Genomic DNA, 13,881 nt, shown 5'->3' on the forward strand with positions numbered 1-13,881 from the left:
TGCCGAGCAGAGGGTTTAAAGCAGCTCAGTGCTCCCCAGGGGTCCTGGAGGATGCTGGGCAGAGATGCCAGGAGGTTTTATTGCGCCGGGCTGGTGTCCCCCTGGCCGTGCTCCGCCTGAGCCTCCTGCTCTCCCTGCAGCCCCGCGGGCACCAAGCCCGATTCCTCCTCACCCAAGGGCCCTCGCGGGCTGGGGATCCGAGCCGAGTTCCTGAAGCAGACGGGAACCAGCGCGCCCCGGTCCCCCAGGCAGGATGCGGCCGTCACGAAAGGTAGGTCCTAGCCCTGCCTGTGGGGACACCCCGGCAAACCTTTGCAAGGATGGAGGGCATCATGTTCATCCCTATAGGGCAGGAGGGATGCTCTTTCCCTTTATCCCAGCTTGTTAACAAGTGATGCTGTGGGTGTTTTTTCCCCCCAGATGATAGCAGCTCCCAAAAAGCTCCGTGGGGCATCAATATCATGAAGAAGAACAAGAAATCTGCCCCCAGGGCCTTTGGCGTGAGGCTGGAGGACTGCCAGCCTGCCCCGGACAACAAGGTACAGCCGTGGTGGCAGTGCCAGCCCTCTGGGGACCCCACGCAGCCCTGGCACCTCCATCACCTCCTCCCTGTCCCTGCAGAACGTCCCCCTGATCGTCGAAGCTTGCTGCAAGGTGGTGGAGGACCGAGGGCTGGAGTACATGGGCATCTACCGTGTGCCCGGGAACAACGCGGTGGTGTCCAGCCTGCAGGAGCAGCTCAACAAGGGAGCCACCGAGATCAACCTGCAGGATGAGGTGAGGGCAGGGTGGGCTCCGTGTCCCCGTCCCCATCCCTGCCTCCAGGCTGCTGGGATGCTCTGAGGTTGTTGTCGTGGCTCACGGCTCTGTCAGCATGCCTAAATCCATCATCATCCCTGTCCCCATCATGGTCATCATCCCTGTTCCTGTCACCATCCCTATCTCCAACACGATCATTATCGCTGTCCCCATCACCATCCCTGTCCCCGTCATCATCCTTATTCCCATCATCATCATCCTTGTCTCCAACATGATCATCATCCCTGTCTCTGTCATTGTTCCTGTCTCCACCGTGATCATCATTCCTGTCGTCGTTCCATCGCCATCCCTGTCTCCATCGTTATCCCTATCCCCGTCATCATCCCTGTCCCCATCGCTGGGACCATCCCTGGAGTGGCAGGGCCGCCTAGCGGCGGGTGGCAGCAGCATCGGTGCCAGCCTGGGGGCACATTTGTCCTCTTGCATCTCCTCACGTTGCTGCAATGGTGCAGGGATGGGGACATTGCAGGCTGGGGTCCCCCTTGGGGACTTTGATGGCAAGCGGCTTTTCCTGGTGTGGTCCCTCTGAGCATCCTCCTCTCTCCCTGCAGCGGTGGCAGGACCTGAACGTCATCAGCAGCCTCTTGAAATCCTTCTTCCGAAAGCTGCCCGAGCCCCTCTTCACTGACGGTGAGTCACAGCACCGGGGCCATCAGTGGCCACGGGTGACCCTGTGCTGATGGCCATGGTGGTCACCAGGCATCCCCAGCGCCTGTCCCATGTTGGGGTCAGGTCCCCAGACCCTGTGACAGAGTGAGCCAGTGAGCACCCAAGGCACTGCAGACCCCATCCTCCATGGGCCAGCCCTTGTCCTAGTCCCTCCCATCCCTGTGGGACCCCACCAGCACCCTCCCCAACACCCCCATCTGGTGCATCGGGGGGTCCCTGGCCTCGGGGAGGGGGGGGTGCCCGGTCCCCTCCTCCCAGCTCTGACCCCCCCCATATCCCACTTTCAGACAAGTACAATGATTTTATCGAGGCCAACCGGATAGAGGACGCCAGCGAGAGGATGAGGACGCTGCGGAAGCTGGTAAGGAGATGGGGCAGGGTCTGGGGTTGGGGGACACAGCCCTGGAGCCCCACACTTTGAGGGCTGGTGTAGATGGGGAAGGTGCAGGGGGTAAGCTGAGAGGTGACCTGGTGCCTCCCCACAGATACGGGACCTGCCAGGTCACTACTATGAGACACTCAAGTTCCTGGTGGGTCACCTGAAGACCATCGCTGACCACTCGGAGAAGAACAAGGTATTGCTCATCCTAGGGCTCTCCTGGACCCCTACCTCACCTCAAGCATCCCCACCTTGGGTTGAGCCATGGCTACAGTGGGGTGGGAAAGGAGATAGGTGCCTGATGAAGGGGTGAACACCAAGGCTCCGGTTGCAGATGGAACCCCGAAACCTGGCACTGGTGTTCGGCCCCACACTGGTGCGGACGTCTGAGGACAACATGACCGACATGGTGACGCACATGCCCGACCGCTACAAAATCGTGGAGACCCTCATCCAGCACGTGAGTGGCGCCGGTGGGCAGTTGGGCATCAGCGCGGATGGAGGGGAGGCTGATCCGCACCCTAGGAATGGGGAACGGGGCTCCCTGGCCACAGCGGGCTCCTCATGGGTCCGTGACCCCTCTCCCATCTCCCCCCACAGTCGGACTGGTTCTTCAGTGACAAGGAGGACAAGGGCGAGAAGGTGAGTCCCGTCCCCATGGGGGTGTCCCGGTGGGGCAGGGTGGGGGGCACAGAGCCCGGGTGGGAACCAGGGTGACCACTGTCCCCTTGCAGACCCCCGTGGATGAGAAGGAGGCTCAGTCCGTGCCCAACATCGAGTACCTGCTCCCCAACATCGGCAGGACCGCGGCGCCCGGCGATGCCGCAGGTGAGGAGCAGCATCCGCGGCACCGGTCCCCCCGGTCCTGGAACCCAGGACACCCCAAGGCCCCTCTCCACTGCTGTGTCCCCCCATGCTCGCAGCCCCGCGGGCAGCCAGCCCGTCTCACCATAGCCATGGCAAACCCGGGTGTGCTGGCACGGGACATCCCGGTGCCTTCCCCACTGGAAAGTGGGGACATCCCCCCCCCCGTCCCCCCAGTGCCTGCAGGGCCACCTCCCTGTCCTTTCCCATCACCCTTCTCTCCGGTGGCTGCTCCCCATCCCTCTCAAAGCCGGCAGCCCACGGGACCCCTGCTCTGGCCCATGCTGCCAAACCCAGAGCCTGGGAGTCTTTGATGTTCGACTGATTTCTTATGTTCTTTCCTTGAACTTCTCTGTGCTGTCCTCTTCCTCCTCCTCTTCCTCCTCCTCCTCCTCCTCTTCCTCCTCCAGCGGACCTCCTCGAGAGCTAGAGCGGGTACAGTTTGATTCTGGGTGCATTGCTCACGCACTAACTGCTCGGGGTGACCATGAGAGAGTGCGAGCAGGGAGGGGAGAGGGTCCTGTCCTGCCTGCCCGCTGTCCCCAGGGTCCCCAGCATCACCCCCAGGGGCTGCTGAGCACCTGGGGACCCCCAAACCCTTTAACCCCAGTTCTCTTGTGGGCTGGTTCGTGTGGTGGCACTGGGGATGCTGCTGGCATGCCCCAGCAGTGATGGGTGCTGGTATCCCAACGCCAGCACACTCAGATACTGGGGTATGGGAGTCCCAATGCCCCTGGGGGGGGGGGGGGGTCTGCACCCCCTTTCTGCCTCCCCCTCTCTCATCGTCAGTGGCTGTTAACCCCATCCTGGGGCATGCGGGGTGGGAGAGGGTGTCTGTTGTCTTGTCTTTGTCCTTCACACTGCGGCAGCGGGGCCAGGGCTGATTGTCACCCCCAAGTCCCCATTTGCCCTTTACCCTTGGGGAGCTGGGCCAAGTCCCAGCCCTCTCCGGTTCAGCCCATCTCAGACCCTGCTCCAAGGCTGTGGTGTTGATCCAGCTCTCCATGCCCCATCCTGGTGCAGTGGCAACGGCAGCACCGTGCCCGCTGCTGGTCCCCTCTGTGCCCTGTGGCCATGGGAGGGTTGGGGTCCTGTTGCTGGGGTCCTGGCTGTGTGTGTCCCCCTTATCCCAAGCCTTACTCTGGGGCTCTACACCAAGCAAGTGGTGCTGGGTACCACTGGAGCCCCCCCGAGCCTTTAGGCACCACCAGATGTGTTGGCATCCCTGTTTACCAGCCGGTCTGATGGCCCCAGCATGTCCCCATCCTGGTTTGGGGAATGGAGCAGCATCTCCCAGCTCAACCCAACAACTCCCCTCCCCAGCACTCACCCATCTCCTGGGGGGCCTGGTTAACCCCCCCTTTCCCCTCTGCTTTACAGGCTTGACCCGCAGCGGCTCCGCCAAACCGAAGGTAAGAGGGTGCTGGGCTGGGGGCTGGCAGGGAGGGATGCGATGGCTTGGACATGGAGCTCATCCCTAACCCTGGCATCACCACGTTCCCAGGGCACGTGGCCGTCGCGAAAGGCACCGCCGCACCGGGAGCTCCTCGCCATCCCCTTCGTCTCGGCCGCCGCACGCAAGAGGAAGAAGAGGAGAGAGGCCGAGGGCGTTGGGAGCAGCACCGACGACGACGCGGAGCGCAGGGATGCTCCAGGCCGGGAGCAGGACGAGGAGGGGACCGCGGCCATCCTGCCGGGACATGGCAGAGCCCCCCGCGGCACCCGCCCCAAGCCGGCGGTCCCCAGCCCGGCTGGGATGGAGCAGGAGAGCTCCCTGGAGGCCGGGGATGCCGTGTCCGAGCCAGCTCCCGATGCCCGCTCCATCGTGTCGGGCTACTCCACCTTGTCCACCATGGACCGCAGCCTGTGCTCCGAGGTGCAGTCGGTGGCCGGGAGCCGCGGGGAGGAAGCGGATGATGAGCGCAGCGAGCTCAGCCACATGGAAACGGACACGGAGAGCCGGGAGGGCGCCCGGCGCCGGCTGGGGCAGGGGGACGGTGGTCCCGGGGATGAGGACAAGGGGCTCCTGAGCCGCCCTTCCTTCAATTCCCACCGCCTGATCCAGTGCGACACGCTGGCCCGCAGGAAGCTGGCGCGGCCCCGGCCGGCCGGTGACACCGCGGTGCCCAGCAAGGAGGAGCCGGGCTGGGGTCCCTCGCTGCGGGAGCAGCTCCGGCAGCGCCTGCGGGGCTCTGCCGAGGACATGGGGGTGCTGCTGCGCCGAGCCCACTCCCCGGAGACGCGCCGCAAGAAGAGCAGCTGGCGCCGGCACACGGTGGTGGTGCCCGGCGGCATCAAGGACCTCAACTGCAACGAGTGGAAGGAGCCGCGCGGGGTCGAGGTGGCCCCGGGACCCTGCCGTGACAAGGACTCGGGGCTCAGCAGCCTCGAGTCCACCAAAGCCCGGCCCTTGGCACAGCCTGGCATCACCGGGGAGGCATCCGCTACCAAGAGCCCCCCCGGCAGCCCCGCTCCCCCGGCCCCCCTGCGCTTCCCACAGTGTCTGTGACCCCCCCCCCCCCCCCTTCCCCAGGGATGTGCACCCCACAGCTCCCCATCCCCCAGAGGGTTTAACTTAAGGACTCACCTTTGTTCCTGTATTTAAGTGTGCTCTGGACAAGCTGCTCTTATTTAACAGGTCCCCGTGGTCCCGGGTTTGGGGACAGCCTGGGTCCCATGTCCCAGCAGTGGGCAGCGCCAGGGACCCATGGGGACCATCGCCACCCCAGGCAATGGTAGCTCTGCGGTGTCCGTGGCAATGGGAAGTGCTGGCACTTCCTTGGGCGCTGCGGCTGCATTGGCCGGGGACATTCCCGGTGCTGGGAGCCCTGCGGACCCTGGGCTGGGAACCTTGCAGACCTCGGGCTGGGGACCCTCTGCTTGGGACCCTGGGACCTCGGTGTGCTCTGTGCTATGGGGTCCGGGCTGAGCCCCGGTGGCCCTTGGATGGTGTCCCCATGGGCTGGGTGTGACAAGAAGAGGGGACCTTGATGCAATGGGGGGGGACGACACACACACACGCTGCCATCCCCTGCACTCCATGAGCCACAGCCCGGTGTGTGGCACATGGCACAAGGCACAGCCCCGTTCCCCTTCCTACCCCTCCAGGCTAAAAGCACTTTAGGAAGGGGACACAGGGAGCCCCCCCCAGCCTTGCCATGGGCCATGGTTGGTGTCACTTGGGGGGGGGGGGGGGGGGGCTCCAGTCACGTCACTGTTTCCCCCGTGTCGTTCTCATACGTTCTGCAGGTATTTGCTGTAAAGTTGGGTTTTTCTTTACTCCCCCCTCCTGTAAATACGCTCCCCGGCTCTGTAAGATACCGCAGAGGGTTTCTAAAGGGTTTTTTAAGCTGTTTTGCTCCACGGAAAGGGCCAGCCCCAAGCAGGGGATGTGCTGGACCAGTGATGACTTCTGCCCCCCTCCTGCATGTGTGCCCCCACCTCTGTGTGTTGTACAAGTTGGGCCATGGAGCTGGTATATGCAAAAGTACACCCCCCCCCCCAAAACACAACACCCCCAAACACAGCCCCTCCATTGCTTCATCCCACTCCAGTCCTGGTCTATATATTGGAAATAAACTGGTTATTCAAGGAGGTGGTTTCCTGCCTCATTGTCTCTGCTTGGGGTTGGGGGGGGTCAGGGCAGGGATCCCATGTTTTCTGTGCTACAGGGCCTGGAGCACTGGCAGCATCCAGGGAAGGATTTATCCCAGCTTTTTCTAGAGCCTGGAGGGAGAGGAGGTGGATCCACACCCCCATTGACCCATCCCAAATGGGAATGTGGGGCTGGGGTGGTCTCGGGACCAGGGATGTCCCACCCCATCGCCCAAAGAGAATGTGGTACCAGGGTGGTCTCAGGAGCAGGGATGTCCCACCCTGTTTCCCATAGGGAATGTGGTACCAGGGTGGTCTCAGGAGCAGGGATGTCCCACCCTGTTTCCCATAGGGAATGTGGTACCAGGGTGGTCTCAGGAGCAGGGATGTCCCACCCCATCGCCCAAAGAGAATGTGGTACCAGGGTGGTCTCAGGAGCAGGGATGTCCCACCCCATCTCCCATAGGGAATGTGGGACTGGGGTGGTCTCAGGAGCAAGGATGTCCCCCCCTGTTTCCCATAGGGAATGTGGTACCAGGGTGGTCTCAGGAGCAGGGATGTCCCACCCCATCTCCCATAGGGAATGTGGGACTGGGGTGGTCTTGGGACCAGGGATGTCAACCCCACCTCCTAAAGGGAATGTGGACTGGGGTGAAGCTCAGGAGCAGGGATGTTAAACCCCATCTCCCATAGGGAATGTGGGGCTGGAGTGGTCTTGGCACCAGGGATGTCCCACCCCATCTCCCAAAGAGAATGTGGTACCAGGGTGGTCTCAGGAGCAGGGATGTCAACCCTATCTTCTAAAGGGAATATGGTACTGGGGTGGTCTCAGAACCAGGGATGTCCCACCCCATCCCCAAGAGACCAAACTTGGGGAGGGGTGTGTTGAAAAAAGTACCAGAGACAGAGAGAAAACAACCCAAAAGAAAAAAAGAAAGTAATTTTATTAAAGCCAGACACTCTGATAGAAAAGAAAAGTAATAAAAGAAAACAACCAAAAGCAACCCTTTGTCATCGGCGTTTGCACGTTACAATGGTCACGTTGTGCACAGAACTACCCATGGCATCCACAGTGACACAGGGACAGCGGCGGGCACGGGGCAGGGAGGGCGGCGGGGGGCAGCTCCCCCCATCCCACCCTTTACCCTCTTCCCACCTCGGTTTTGGGGGGGGGGGGTGGGGTTTGGTTCTTCTTGAAATCCCTTTTTGCTTTTAAAACAGTTCACGAGAAAAAATTCATGCGGAGACACACGACGCGGTAGAAACCCCAAAAAACAGCTTCTAAAGAGTAGGAGGAATAGATTTTTTTTCTCTTTTTTTTATGTTTGTTTTTTTTTTTGTGTCCTTTTACAAGTAACCTTTTTTTTTCTTAAACAACATCCAGACAGTAAAGCGGGGTGCGCATGCAGCGGGCGCCTCCGACACATGCACGATGCAGGCAGCGCTTGGGGTTCTTCTTCTTTTTCTTGTTTTTTTTTGGATCATTTTTGTAATGTTTTCCTCTTTTTTTTTTTTTTGGTCCTTTTTTTTTCTTTTTTTTTTCTTTATCTCTCCTCAACCAGAAGGAAGGGTTTGGTTTATGTGGGTTTATGTCCTCTTTGCTTCAGCGCCGGCACCGGGCTCGGTGCTCGCGGAGGGTTCGCGTGATGCCATGAAGGGACGGACGCACACGCACGCAGAGACACATACGCTCACAGAGAAACCAGCCTGATGGGCAGTGGGGAGGGTTGTGGGGAGGGGGAAAGAAATGGGTGCACCCCATCACCCAGTGCACCCCATCACCCAGTGCACCTGTCATCCATCGCTGTGCATCGCATCACCCATCACCGTGCACTCCATCACCCATCGCAAGGTGATCTGGATGCAGGTGGGGGTCCACCAATGGTGATGCCTGGGAGGGGGGTGGTCCCTGGACAAAGCCGGGGTGCAGCAAAGGGAATAGACCCATAGACACACCCCCCCCCCCCCATCCCAACAGCTGGAGCTTGCTCCAAGTAGGAAGGGTGATGGAACACCCATGGGTGCTACTGGGATGGGGCTGCACTAACTACAGCTCCCCCCCACCCTGACCACTTTGCACCCACATGTCCTTGTCACTGGGGGGCTGGTGGCACTTGTTCCCCCCAGGACAAATAGGGACAGCAGGTCCCAGGACACAGGGTGCTGCCCGGGAGTCCCCCTCCTTGGGTGCCGGCAGGATGGACCCACGGGAGCACTGGGATGGGTGTAGGTCAGGGCGGGATGGGGCTGGGGAAGAAGAGTGGGGGGACCCCATCCTGGCCATAAGAAGCTGCGGCTTTGCTACAGTATTTCACTTTGGTACCAAGAAAAAATCATCAAAAAAGGAAATAACACACATCAAGTGACTGCTATTGCTGCAGGGAGGTGGGTGCCAGCGTCCCCGAGGCCATCACCCATGGGTGCCAGCGTCCCCGGGGGCACCCAGCCCCTTCCACCCCCTGCTCCGGCAAGGGATGGGGATGGGGACAGGACAAGGAAGGTGCTGGATGGAGAATGAGGACTCAGCACGAGGGCTCACAAGCCGCTAGGAACCGACCCTCTCAAAATCACAAGGAGCTATAGGCTAACAGGGAAGCAAATCCACCCCCTAAGATACCAGACGGGACAAGATTTATTTCTTTTCTTTTCTTTTCTCTTTTTCTTTTTTTCTTCTTTAAATATTTATATATTTCTATTTATAGTACGTATATTATATATATATAATATGTAAATATATTTCTTAAAACAATATAAAATGTTAAGACACTTCACTTAAATGTAAAGAGTTGCTTTTTGCAATCCAAAGAAATTGCATCATGATTCTTTTTTCTTTTTTTCTCTTTTTTTTTGTCTCTTTTTTGTCTTTTCTTCTCTTTGTTATTCAAAAAAGGCTCGTTCTGTACAAAAATGATCGATATACAAAAAAAAGAGGGGAGGGGGGAAAGAAGTAATAATACTAATAAATAAGACTAATAAAAGAAAGCAACCCAAGGAGAAACTGGCCAACGAAAGGAGTGAATCGATCTCGTGTTGCACACCCAGTGCACACCCAGCTCACTGTGCTAATGGGGGGGGACACGGGCAAAGGGACCCCCTCCGTGTTCCCCCAGGCTTGGGGATGGGACTGCTCCCCAGGGAAGAACCATGTGGGATCCCCATGTAAGGGGCTTTGGGGACCTGCTTGTCCCCAAGGGTATTTGGTGCTCAGGGAGGGGACAGTGGGGTTTCTGAGCCCCCTGAGCATCACATTGTGCCCACCCAAGTGACCCTTTAAAGTGCTACGTTGCGACCCGAAGGCGATGGCAGCTCGGCTGGACCCGTTCCTGCCCCTTCCCCGTTTCACATCCTCAGCCTCCGGCCTCTCTGGCACGTCCGGGCACCCCTTGGGGCTGCTCCCGGCTCCTTCCCCAGCCCTCTTCCCACCACCCCTCCCCGGGAAGAGCCGGGGCTGGCGCCTGGGGGGCAACCGGTGGCACCGGCACCCGCTCGGGATGGCACCGGTGAAGGACACGGTGCCGCCGCCGCCGCGCCACCCGCCACCCATCGCCAAGACCTGGCCGGAGCTCCGAGCATCCTCTCATCCTGCTGGCTCGGTGTCGCGGCGGCCGGGATGCTCGGTGAGGGCCGGGAGCGAGCGCTCGGATGGAGGGGTGTCTTCGGCAGCTGTTTCCCACCTTTCCGGGGTGGAATGGGTGCTGCTCGCATGGGCAGCGGGGTTGGGTGCTGCCCGGTGTCCTCCTTGCTTGAAGCTGGTGAAACTGGTGGAGTGAAGCTCTGAGAGCTCTTAAATAAATAGAAAACGGTGGGGTGGGAAGGGAGGGGAGGGCGGAGAAAAACCAAACCAACAGCAACCCAAAGGAACCGAAAGGAAAAGGGAAAAGGAAAGGGAAAGGGAGGAGAAAGAGAGAGAGAGAGAAACAGAAAGTGGCTGGTTGGCCATTGCGGAGCGAGATGGGAGACAGAAGTCGGGCCGAGGCGGAGCAGAGGCGAGACACAAGTTGGGCCGAGGCGGAGCAGAGGTGAGACACGAGGTCGGCCACATTGGAGCAAAGACATGGATATAAAACAGAAAGAGGAGGGACGGGTGGTGAATCCCTCCAGGTGCCTCAAGAAGACAAGTCCCAGGGAGGAGGAGCCCAAGGAAGAGAGAAGCCCGGCCCCAGAAGCAGGAGAGCAGTTGGGTTGAGCTGGCAAGGATGCTCAGAATGAGATGGAGGAGTTCCTTGCCCCAAAGGAAGTCAATACGGGGATGGATGTTCTGCCAGATGCGGGTTTTTCTGAGACCGTGGGGGAAGTCTCACTAGCCTCTTTAGTTGGTCTAGCGGCCTAGAAAGAAAAGCAAGATTCAAGGAGGAGGAGGAGGAGGAGAAAGGGGCGGAAAGTCAAACAGTTTCTTACAGGAAAAAAAAAAAGACAAAAGAGAGGGAGAAAAAAGACAGAATAAAGGAAAACAACCGAGAACCAACACAGCCAAGGACCAAACAGGAGTTTGTTCAGAAGCAGCATTGAGTTAGGCCTGAGGTCAAGCAGCTGGAAAAGGTCCACCACAAACAGAGCACGAGATGAGGCTGGTCCCACGCGTTACTGGATGGGAAAGGGACGTCCCCGAGCGGAGGAGGAGGAGGAGAGAGACGAGAGAGACACAGACAGACGGACAGACACAAGGACAGGCAGGCAGGCACAGAGGCGGGTGAAGGGGAGAAAGGTGGGGGGGGACAAGAAGGGCAGTGTTAGATGTTAGACGAGGTGGGCACAGTGCAGCACCCAGCTCCACCGGCTGGTGCCGGGGATGCCACCAAGGTCTGGGTGGGCATCAACCCTCAACCGAGCAGGGCAGAGCCTCAGCAGCCCCACAGCAGGACCATGGCAGCCCCAGCTCCTCTGAGAGGTGACAGTGCCCACCCTGTACCCTTGCATCCATCACAGTGATGTGACGGCCACCAGCAGTGACATGACCCAACCCTACTCCAGTGTGATGCAAAGGGAGCCAGGGCACTGGGAATGATGCTTGTAATCCCTCCTGGAATGGAACTAGATGATCTTTAAGGACCCAGTCCAAACCACTCTGTGATCCTATGAATGGGGGAGAGGGCTCCTGCTGTAGTGGGGTGGGATGCTGGGCACAGGGACACGCAGCCAAACCCTGTACATGGAGGGCATCCAGGACTAAAATGCCATGGAAAACTGGTCCAGCCACCCTAGTGGGTGCTAGGGACCGGGTGAGTGCCAAGGGGTGCCCCGAGGTTGGGGCATGGTGACACTGGACAGCCGGGCCTGTGCTGGTGTGTGGGTTCCAGGGAAGGGGACTTGGTGGCCAGGACAGGTTGATGCTTCCCAAGCCCTCAGAGCTCCTGGAATAGGCCTTTTGACCAGCGTTACTGCCCATGGGGCAGCCCTGTCATTCCCTGGTGCTGGGGGTGACTGGCAAGAAGACCCCAACATCAAGGATAGACCCTGCCCGAGGATGCCTCACCACGACCCTGGGACCATCTCGGTTGTGGCTACGACAAACAGGACCTGAGTGGCTCTGATCCAGCAACGGAGCAGCCAAGGGGGAACAGAGGGGCTGCACCCTCTTGCTGGAGCTGGGAGGGACACAAGGTGCCTATCCTGCTCATGCAACAACCGCCCAGATTGCATGATGTGTCCCAGCCCGGCTTAAACAGCTGGGAAAACCCTTTGGTTTATCCAACAGCGTTCATGGATCCAACAGAATGAGCAAAACCGGGTTGGTTTGGGGTGGTTTAATGCCAGGCCCAGGGAAAGGGGATTGAGACACAGAGCAGGGAGTGGGGAGGAGAGGATGGGGATGAACCCACTCGTGGTCCTGCTGCCCACTGGAGGCAGGAGGGGAGGGCTGGGATGGAGAGAGGAGGAGTGAGGAGGGATGGAGGGCAATGTGCTGGCTGTGGTTACCTTGCCTGTGGTCTGAGCAAGCTGGAGAAGGCACCGCCAGCACTGGGGTGTCAGCAAGAACAGCGGGGACCGAGTCCCAGCACCATGGCAGGGGATGGGAGAGGGGTGGATGCTGGGCTGGGCCACACACACACCACCCCACTGCGCTCCTCTTCCAGCTGCTGTGCCCCCCCCCCCCAAGCTCTCCCCACACTGCCCAGGTTCCACCCCTCTGGCTGTGACACCCCTTCCTAGGACAAGCTGCTTCTGCAGACACGATGGGTCCTGGCTCTCCGAACCCCCCTGGGATGGGCTGCACATCCCTTCCCTTCCCAGCCCTTGGAGGCCCTGTGCCATGCGCGCAGCTCTGCAGCCCATCACCATGGCCAAGATGCTCTGCAAGGAGGCTTCGGGGTCCCTCAGGATGAGGGGACCAACGCTGGGGCTCAGCCCTGTCCATCACTGAGCTGCGGCACAAATGACTTCAGCCTCACACCATACTGGTTAATGAGTTTGTCACTCTCAGCACAAAGCCATGTCCCCATTCCCAACAGCCAGCTATGGAAACCACCGTGCTGGGCATAGACCAGGGCAAGAGCCCCCTCTGCACCCCAAGAGTCACATCCCTGTGCCCCCAGCCCTGCTGGGCTCAGCCAAGGTGAAGGGGTGGACCAAGAGAGCCAGTCCCTCAAAGCAGCACCCGAGATGCTGGGGCTATGGGCAGCGTGTGGCTCTCCCTGGTGCCAGGAGAACTGGTCAGGATGGTGCTGGAGGTAATAACTACCTGCTGCTGGCCCTGGATCCGCATGTACTCCATCCGCTGCTTTATGTGCTTGCTTTTGTCGGGGCTGCCCTGCTGGCTCTGCTTCAGCCGGGATGCCGGGTTCACCACCTTCATGGCCGGGATGGAGACGCCACCGCTCTGTTGGGACAGAGGATTTGGGGAAGGGGGTTAAAACCGGCAGATGAAAGCTCACAGCAGCACCGTGGGCAGCTGGAACATCGGATGCATGGAGCTGTACCCAGCTCCCGTGGCAACCACCGTGTCTGGACAGCCCATAGAGGCAAACTCAGGCAAGGACAAGGTCACCCCAGCATCAGTGAGGTCAGGAACCAGGCAGGACTTATCGACAGCCACCACTGCAACGCAAAGAGGGAGTTAGGGGCAGACACGGCAAACACCAGGAGACCGAGGGCAGGAGGAGAACATCCCTGCCGGGGCAGGGCTGCACAGCCAAGAGAAAGGAAAAGAGGCGATGGGAGATTCCAGGTGGAAACGGCAGCAGTGGGAATGCAGAGGTTTTTATTCCCTGGCTGTGCACAGATGGAAGAGCAGCAGTGAGGGCAGCTGGTACTGCAGGTCCCTAAAGTGGGGCACCCCAGATCCTCTTGCATGCCTCCTGCCTGCCCCAAGCCGAGTCTGGAGCAGAGATGCTGCCCCAGAGACGTGCAATTGCTGCCCAGATTGCACCTCCACTGGGAGAGGGACAGCAGGCTACCACAGCGTGTCCTCCCACCCTGCTCTGTGATCCATGGGGCAGACACTGGGATTCCTGCACCTCACAGCACAGGGAACGCAGCATCCCTGGCACGAGCACACTCCGGATCTCAGCCTTCACATCCAACTCGCTGCAGCCTTGAGAGGTGCCACAAGCCCTGCG

The 13,881-nt window shown here is 59.7% G+C and overlaps 2 protein-coding genes across 18 annotated transcripts in view; one reads left to right on the top strand and one right to left on the bottom strand.

Annotated features, from left to right (window-relative positions):
- ARHGAP23 (Rho GTPase activating protein 23) overlaps positions 1-5,241 on the top strand; it is a 31,574-nt gene extending 26,333 nt beyond the window's left edge. For all 3 annotated transcript variants that reach the window (XM_061442753.1, XM_061442752.1, XM_061442751.1), the window contains exons 14-24: positions 141-271; positions 421-539; positions 622-777; positions 1,371-1,449; positions 1,776-1,849; positions 1,974-2,063; positions 2,202-2,327; positions 2,468-2,509; positions 2,602-2,695; positions 4,112-4,143; positions 4,236-5,241. In XM_061442753.1, coding sequence (XP_061298737.1) covers positions 141-271; positions 421-539; positions 622-777; positions 1,371-1,449; positions 1,776-1,849; positions 1,974-2,063; positions 2,202-2,327; positions 2,468-2,509; positions 2,602-2,695; positions 4,112-4,143; positions 4,236-5,240 — 1,948 coding nt within the window. In that variant the 3' untranslated portion in view covers position 5,241. The remainder of the gene's footprint in view (positions 1-140; positions 272-420; positions 540-621; positions 778-1,370; positions 1,450-1,775; positions 1,850-1,973; positions 2,064-2,201; positions 2,328-2,467; positions 2,510-2,601; positions 2,696-4,111; positions 4,144-4,235) is intronic.
- Positions 5,242-7,528: 2,287 nt separating this feature from the next.
- The window catches only part of SRCIN1 (SRC kinase signaling inhibitor 1), a 69,603-nt gene continuing 63,250 nt past the window's right edge, over positions 7,529-13,881 (bottom strand). For 10 of the 15 annotated variants that reach the window (XM_061442736.1, XM_061442738.1, XM_061442735.1 and 7 more), the window contains 2 exons: positions 13,005-13,142; positions 7,529-10,108 (listed from right to left, as the gene is read on the bottom strand). In XM_061442736.1, coding sequence (XP_061298720.1) covers positions 9,665-10,108; positions 13,005-13,142 — 582 coding nt within the window. In that variant the 3' untranslated portion in view covers positions 7,529-9,664. The other 5 variants (XM_061442742.1, XM_061442749.1, XM_061442750.1 and 2 more) reach the window with 2 other exon arrangements.

The sequence above is a fragment of the Pezoporus flaviventris genome, unplaced genomic scaffold, assembly GCF_033815535.1.
Source record: "Pezoporus flaviventris isolate CSIRO_AGI_PZ_B2104156 unplaced genomic scaffold, CSIRO_AGI_Pfla_v1 ptg000252l, whole genome shotgun sequence".
NCBI classification, from domain to species: domain Eukaryota; kingdom Metazoa; phylum Chordata; class Aves; order Psittaciformes; family Psittacidae; genus Pezoporus; species Pezoporus flaviventris.